At 35.9% G+C, this 9,102-nt stretch overlaps 1 protein-coding gene across 1 annotated transcript; it reads left to right on the top strand.

Moving 5' to 3' along the window:
* Window positions 1–8,136: 8,136 nt before the first annotated feature.
* Window positions 8,137–8,754, top strand: LOC139899977 (uncharacterized). The gene has a single exon (XM_071882799.1). The coding sequence runs from the start codon at window positions 8,137–8,139 to the stop codon at window positions 8,752–8,754; it is 618 nt and encodes a 205-aa protein (XP_071738900.1).
* The last annotated feature ends 348 nt before the right edge of the window (window positions 8,755–9,102 follow it).

Genomic DNA, 9,102 nt, shown 5'->3' with positions numbered 1-9,102 from the left:
GTGGTCTTGTAAGGTCACTTGTCAGCCTCCGATGCGTGTCCTTTTCTGTTCAACATTGTCTTCGACTTCTGTTGAATAGTACAATTGATGTAGACCACTCAGGAAACTACTATGCTTGTAATGGAGCATAGTTGTCTTGTGTAGTAAGCTGCTTTCCATCCATGCTGGTTCTTCTATGCTGAGTCACTTGATATTCTTGAATTGCTGGGTACACATCCTGTTCTAATTGAAGAATACTGTCTACCTTGTGCTGGCAGACTAGGCAGCAAACTAAACACTCGACACAACAATATTTGTTATCTATACACAAACAAACCTGTGCTGGCTGCACATAACATTCTAGTGTACATATCTGTTGTTTTGTCATAATTAAATCCTTAATTACTTTGGGGACTCAATAGATGATAATCATAATTATAATTATAATTATAATAATGATAATAATAATAAAAACACAAACTGATACAATATTTATTATTGAACACAAACTAATACAACATTTAGAAACTTAAAAAACACAACCATAACTTAAAAAACAATGAACACACAATGAACTAGGTGACTAGATGAGCCCTCTCATAAATACGAGCAGTTATGTTGCTACGAATTAAAGTATATATTTTCATTTTATTGTCTCTAAAAAAACCAAAAACATCATTTTATTTCGAGACAAAGGTTTAGACGTTCATCTTTAACACATGTTGATAACATCTTCTATATAAGTCTCACAAACAATAAGATTCTCAAAAGATCGTCATTAATTTAAGTGGTACAATCTTAAAATTGCAAACATCCTGTTGGGAAGCCCAAAGCATTATTGAATGTATCAATGTCCAAGCAATATGGTTGACTACTCAACATGAACCTAACCTTTTTATCTTCGGTTGAAAAATAAACATTCTGATAGAACTCACGTACACTATCAGAGTAGTTAGGGAATATGTCCCTTACATAGTCATGATAATTCTTCAAACTGCTTGTACATTATTTCATGATGTTCTCTTGGCTCAGTTCCTCTTAAAATACAATCCACATTGAGGATTTTCTTATGATAAATTGGAATTTTTTGACGAGGAAGCTGATATTGCTTAATTTGCACATGCTTATTCGTGCAATATCAGTCGCATTTTTGTCCATTGGATACGAATTGGAGTTATTTTGGAAGATATTTGATAGATTTGAGTTTTGAGATTCGAGAAGGTCATTGGTATGATTTTTGGAGCATTATGAGGTATATTTTATGCTAGTCTATCTTTGTTACCTCGGTACGTGGTTTTAAGTTGATTTTGTTGGAGTTTTTCTAAGTTTCATGAGAAGAATTCAGCAGCAGTTACCACCCGCGGCGTGTGGTAAAGAGGAAATACAAGGCCAAGGGTATTAATAAAGTGTGGGTTCTGTTGGTGTTATAAGCTGTAGCGCGGCTAAAACACCCGCGACGCGGGCTATAAGGTAAAAAGACAGTCGATGGAAGTTGAATTATGAGGCTTCAAGGAATTCATTAAGCCGCGGCGCGGCTGAAGAGCCCGCGGCGCGGGTCGGAACTGGTGGTGATTTTTGTGGGTATAAATAGGGAAATAAACCCTAACTTCTATACACTTTTTCTGGGACGTTTTGCAGCAGCTCAAGGGCGAATTTTGGTGATTTTTGGGGAATCCCAATATCATTAAAACAATTCAATCATTCCGGAAATGCTTATCAATTCGTTAATCATACAAGATCGCTATTTTCATTAGGTTTACTTCTTTGTCAACACAATGAATTCTCCTAGTTGTTTATTTATGATTTTGTCTTTAGCCATGATTGTTGGCTAAGCTTTGAATGCTTGTCTAGATTAATAACCAAGATTTTGGATGTTATGATTTATGATTTATGAACTTATGCATGTTTATTTCAATAGTTTGAATAAAAGACCGATTCTTATTTTTGTTTAACTTGATGATTTCAATTATTTAGTATATTTGTTTGATAAAGAAAACTCTTGTCAATTTAATATATTCATTTACAATCGGTTTGTCTTAATTAATTGTTTGCTAACTGGACTAAGGTGGTAAATTGGATTCAAATGGATAGACATCATTGGGGTGAATTGTGTAGAGTGAACGCAGAGGCAGTTGTTATTCAAATCTTTGATCTACTTAATTAATTGGTCACAAACGAAAAGGTCTTAGGTATTAGAGAACCCTACATCTAGTAATTCTAGTTTGAGTACTTGCTAAAGAGAACTCTTGGTGGGTCGACTGAGTTATTTGCATGCAATTGAGTTATTTGTCGATCTAAAATATAAAACATTCATTACCGAGGGTAAAAGGTCTAGACGAGCATTTCCATTCCATTTGATATCAAAACTATCTTATTTTCTTTATTTTTTTCATTTTATAAATTTAAAAACCAAAAATATTGTCTGTACTTTTGATTCACTCAGATTTGGCTAATCGTTAAATAGCCACAAACCAATTACTTTGTATTTTCTGATTCTTAGTTTACTGTAATTTGAATTAGTTGACAATTGAAATTTACGTGATACTGTCCTTAGATCGATATTCGGAACTACCATTTGCTATATTGCTATACGATCAGGTACACTGCCCGTGAGTGTGTTATAGTCCTTAAAATCGGTATTTTTCCAGAGATAAATTATATAACTAATTTTACACATCTAAAGCATAGTGTGACAAGTAAATTGGGGAATGGGAATATGAAATGTTATAGTTTGGAGATAATACTGAATCCATAAAACATTGTTTAAATAAGGAAATTGAGATTTTAAGGTTTCAGAAAACCGGCCTTGGGAAGGCTTGTTTTTGTCTAGGGTTACCAAAAAAATGAATTTTACAGTTGCGGAAAAATTGGCGTTCAGAAGGCCGGTTTCTGACTGGGAACCACAAGCATGTATGATAAGGCCGGTTATAGAAAAAGTGAATTTTAGGGTTGTAGAAACCATATTGTGTCATGAACCAACAAGCATTTATGATATTGTGCTGGCATTAGAGGCCCTAATGATATTTTGGATAATTAATGGCATCGAATTTAACGCCTGATACATTATTACTAGTAGGATGCATGAGGCACGTGATTAGGGACATTACCTTACAGTTAGCAGCTAACCAAAATATGGTGCTATATTAACTGCACAACTTATGGTGAATATTACGAACCGGGAAGGGCGCGCACATTGTACGTAAGCACTTTTAATTTAATTGTTAGTTTGTGTAATGTTAGTCTTTTATAAGTTTGTATGCTTTAAGTTATTAGTATTTGGAATGTATCTATTATCTTTAAGTAGGGTTGTGTATTATTAAAAGCAAGTAATCATAGAAACCCATTTTACACATAAACATAAAAGTAGATACACACTGTCCAACTACAAATTAAAAGCAACTTCATATTTTTCTTAGTTGCTTCAGCAATCTTCACAGTTGCTTCTGAGGTAGCTAGTTGTCATTGAAGAATCTCATTTTTCTTTTATACTTCTAACACAAGTGTTGCTACCTACCGAGGGATGGGTTCTTCGTCATACCAGCAAAGCCAACCGTAGTTACGAGACCTCTATGAACAAAATCCGAATATGTTAATCTTTTTATAAACCCACATTTCACAAAATTTTAGAAAATATATTACCGGATAATTAGAGCAACCGTAAAAATCTTCAACCAGGATTGTCAACCGTAGATGAGCTTTGTAACGACTCAAACCTGTTTATGAAAAACAACACTTTTTTTAAGGGCTGACCACCCTTGTCTGCACTCAGGCGCGGCGCGCCATCCCAAGCCGCGGCGCGGCTCACATGGGAATCTGGTGGTCAGCAGTTTAGAAAGTTTCAGTTATCATTTTACACTGTTAACCGCGGCACGCCAACGATGGCCGCGGCGTGACTTACTCTGCTTCCTGATTTTGTTTTCACTTAAAATACAAACGTCTCAATTTAGCAACCACAAAACGTCCATTGACCCAAAACATGTTTAACGACATAATATATGATTTTAGTTATAATAAAACAGTGATATAAGTACCAAAACCCCGGGACCACACTGACCCGTTTTGACTTAACCCAAAAGACACTTTCGACCCAAAGTGTTTAAACTTTACATAAAACCGAGCATGGTCATTGGGATTGTGCTACCCAATCTATGTCCAATCTAAAAGCAAGTCTTCTAAAGCAACCCACGCAAGTCCACTAGTTCCCACGCTTACCCGAGCCACCACCTCCACGCGAATCTATAAAAATGTAAACAACAAAAGGGTAAGCTAATGCTTAGTGAGTGAGAATATACTACATACATGTATTGTAACGACCCTAGATTTTCCAATGTTTATTTATTAATAATTGTTATTATTAATACGTGTGATAAAATGAATGTATGTTATTACATTTACATGTTGCCATGATTGCCCGAACTTGACTTTAATTGCCCGAAACGTCTTTGTGACACCCGGAACTTTCACGAATAATATTTTTAGATATTATTTGCATTCATGATTAAGTTTATTAATCATTTTAATTAACTAAAGTTGTTAGTTAGTTACTTGGGCTTTTAATTGGATTAACTTGTTAATTACATTCATACTTGGGCTTTTATTTGAACTTGGGCTTTTACTAGTGTTATTGGACTTTAGAAGCCCACCCTACCTTTTAAGTGGATTACTAGCCCACTTAGTCATGTAAGTATCATTTTAAACTCTAACTAGTTAGTTATGAACCTTGGAATCTTGTTACTTCTCCTCCCCATGCACATACCACCTTGTAACCAACTTTAATGAGCTTTACATACTAGTGACCATGGAACATTTCCCTTCCCCCTTTTGGAATAGCTGACCGTGGCCTTTGTAGACCTTGGAGGGAGTTTTGTGGTTCATTTTATGTATTACTTCATCACTTGTATCCTCTCACAAAAACACACACTTAATTCTCTCAACTTTCTCTCTCACTTTTCTCTCTAAATCTTGTAAGTAACAAGCTCTTTTCTTTCTTCTTCCTTGGCCAAAAACTGAATTACAAACACCCCTATATCATCATCATCATCTTTGTTCTTTGATGTTGTATTATTACTTGACACTTGTTAGTTGTTGATGTTACTTTGTTACTAGTAGTTGTTGTTACTTACTTTCATGTTACAAGAATAAACTTTCTAGTTTGATTCTTCATATTAATCTTGTATTTTCAAGAACATACAAGAACTAACTACCTAGTTATGTTCTACATACATTATGTCAAAAGATTTAAAGTTCTTGTGTTGTAACTCATACTTGGAGTACATGAAGTGAACTTAATGTTTACTTTCTAAATCTTTAAAGTATGAAACTCATGAACTTATTTACTTGTTTATTTAGTTTTACTTGCACTTTAATTTTATGATTTTGGTTGTTGTTGGTCAAGTACTACAAGTCAGTCTTGATCTCATATCTCTTGGAACTAAAAGTTAACTTAAAAGTTCAAGAACATGTAAATAAGTTTTCTTTAAATATAACTTTGTATACTTATGCTTGATCTAGACTTTTGGGTCTTGGATCTTCAAGATCTAACTAAGAACTATGTTCTACATCTTAAGAACTTGATTAGTTAGTTTACTTTCAAGTTTGTAACTTGTTATTAGCTTTAAAGTCCATGTATGTGTTAGATCTAAGACTTTGATGTAACTTTGGTTCATCAAACTTCATACAACTCTTAAGTGAGTTGTGCTTCATGTCTTAGACTTGCACTTGGGTTATGATGGTCAAATCTTGGTCAAGATGATGCAAACACATCAACGAGTTGTACACTTGAAGCTATATGCATCAAGGATGAGAACCGTGATAAGCATCGAGCACCGGAACCCATTATTTTACTGCTTTCTGTCTTATACCTACTGTTTTGGTGATTCTGTAACATACCAGTAGACCTGGGCTGTTATGGTTATGATTTTCAAATATATCTTTTCGAGTAGATAACTTTTCATTTAAGACTCGTCTTCATCCGAGCTACGGTTTAGGATTTATGGCCCTCCGATCGTCACTAGGTCCTTTTAACGTTGTGCAGAAATTTCAGACCTACTCGCACTTAAACCGTCACCACGGTTAAACGAAGACGAGTTTGCTTCTATAAATTTTACCACACTTAAAGGACTCATAGATGGAGCCAAGTACACTGGTCTCACCTTAATTCAGTAAGGGTAGAGGCCGTGGTGACTGATCAAAATCAGCTTTTGTTTTAAACTACTTTCATAAACGAAACTTACTTTACGCATTTTGTTTGATGATAAATGATGATGACCCTTAAGACCTTATTTATATACTTCTAAACCTATTAAGACGATTTACTGACTTAGTACTATTTGCCTTAGGTTGAGGACCTTCGGACCGATTACTTGCACACCTTTTCCGAACCGACTTTACGACTACATTATCATTGTGAGTTATAGCATTCCCTTTTTACTTTAACTTATTTTGGGAACTGAGAATACATGCGGATTTTATGTTTTACATACTAGGCACGAGTACTTAAACTTATATATGTGTGGGTTATACAACGGCATAAACATTCCCTTTAGCTCGGTAACGTTTAATCATTGGTTTTTGAACCGTGAACGCGAATTTTAGATATGGATCCATAGGGTTTGACATCCCCACTCGGGCTAGTAGCGCTAGCATTTAACGAGTGTTTAATACTTCGTAGACATATGGAAGTACACCAACAACGATCGCTATACCACAAGCCAATAAGTCAACAAATGGAAGTACACCAACAACGATATGTACAATGCCATCAAGCTACACCTGGAGGGTTAGCTACAACACAACAATACATATATATATATGTATATATATATATATATATATATATGTATATATATATATATATATATATATATATATATATATATAACAAAGCATAAACCGCCCAAGGTTAACCCCTTAACCCAATACCGAAAGCCAAATACCAAATACCAAAATGAAGATTGGCCCAAACTACACGAGCCTTAGTAAATCCGCACCACACGCGACCACTATCTTTAATACCATTACAACACCAAGGTTAGCCGTAACTACACGAGCCATAGTGAATCCGCACCATACATGACCACTACCTCAATATGATGACCGAATCTACACGCGTCATCGTGAATCCGCACCACACATGATTCACCTCCCAAATCAAAACCCACATCATCGGGGTTACTCAACCGCAACTCAATACCAACCCTTCGCCATCAGGGTTATATACATTACAACTCAATACTAACCCTTCGCCATCGGGATTATATAATCCACATCACAAGCCCATGTGATAATGTACGCACGAAATGTGCATCTCGCCAAAGGTGGTTAACCAAAACGCACAACCGTGCCAATTGGACCTATTACACAAGTCCTTCAAATCCACCTATATGTGAAGTGAGCTCTATAGCCGAGGATCACTTCACCCAACCCGCACCCATCCTATACATACATATGAACATAGTATATTGACACTCACCTTGTCGTCTTGATGGATGCAATACCAAAATCTGCAATCGCTAATGGAAAGTACCTATTCCATTTAACACATAACAACAACACAATTAGGGTGGATTATAACCCGACCCATAATGACACCTAGTTCAATATTGACCCAATTGCACTTCCAAACACAAACCGTGCCCAAACTCGCCAATAATCACTAACGAGAGTGATAATGGCTCCCGTAACGCCAATCAATCCAACTAAAAGTGATCATCACTTGTTTTCCCCAAAAGTCAACTCACAAACCTAGTTTTGACCCAAATTAAACTCATCTTCCAAATACACCCAAATGGGTTCCCACACTTCCATAATCACTAATCATAGTGATTATACCCAAATACAAGCCTTAAACATGGCCAATTTGTCTTTCAACCCAAAACTCGCCAATAATGGTCATCAACAACAACACAACAACCCATTTGTGATCTAGATGGTTTTTCTCAACAAATAAAGCTCAATCCCTAACTTGATTATCAAATCATCAAAATGAAATTCGGAGTTGAGACTTACCAATACCACCAAAATATTGTTGTTGACGAGATGAACAACTTTAACACTTGAGCTTTCACCCGAATCGACCTCCTTCCTCCTAGATCAGAGCTTCCTCTCTCTAAAATTCTCTTTCTCTAAAATGCATCATTAAGTATTGAGGAATCGTCTATGGGGAATTCGCGGGTTACAATTGCTATGAGAGAATTTCGAGAGTGTGTTGATGCTATTCACGTGATGGATATTAACCAATCGGGGTTAAGGTATATGTGGAACCAAAGTCCGTTGTTGTCGAGGGGCATGTTAAAGAAGATCGATAGGGTAATGGTAAACGAACATTTTATTAATATGTTTACAAATGCTTATGCTATCTTTCAACCCTATCGTATTTCAGATCATAGTCCCGCGGTTCTAAAGATTCCTATAATGGAAGTAGCTGCTCCAAAACCGTTTAGGTTTAGTAATTATCTCGTTCATAGAGATAATTTCCAAAGTTGTGTTATTGAGGGTTGGAAGTTAAAAGTTACGGGTCACAAGATGTATGGGGTTGTAAAGAGACTGAAAGCTCTAAGGAAACCGATCTGTAATCTTATGTGGGAAAAGGGAAACATTCATGAAAGAGTTAAACAACTTCGTATTCAGTTGGATGAGTATCAAGTAGCTCTGGATTTGAACCTTTCATCCACTCAGGCACGTGATAATGCTAGTCGTATTCTTAAGGAGTTCAATGTCGCTAGTTTAGAAGAAGAACAATTTCTAAAGCAGAAGGCGAAGGTTGAATGGTTATGAGTGGGGGATAATAATACAAGTTACTTCCATAAGGTAGTTAAAGGTACATAAAATAGAAGTCGTATTCAAGCGGTTATGGATGGTAATGATAACCTTATAGAAGGGAGAGATGTACCAAATATTTTTGTACAACATTACGAATATTTCCTTAGGACTGATCATGCATGTGATAAGATCCCTAATCTAGAATCCTTGTTCTCAAACAAGTTGTTGTCAGATGCAGCTGTTGCAATGATTACACCGATTACAGATCAGGAAGTCAAACAAGCTATGTTTGGTATTTGTGATGGAAAATCCCCGGGTCCAGATGGCTACACTTCGGCTTTTTTTAAAAAATGTTGGGACATT

Source organism: Rutidosis leptorrhynchoides, chromosome 1, assembly GCF_046630445.1.
Source record: "Rutidosis leptorrhynchoides isolate AG116_Rl617_1_P2 chromosome 1, CSIRO_AGI_Rlap_v1, whole genome shotgun sequence".
In the NCBI taxonomy this organism is placed as follows: domain Eukaryota; kingdom Viridiplantae; phylum Streptophyta; class Magnoliopsida; order Asterales; family Asteraceae; genus Rutidosis; species Rutidosis leptorrhynchoides.
The sequence above is the reverse complement of the archived record's forward strand: the minus strand, read 5'-3'. Positions and strand labels throughout refer to the sequence as shown.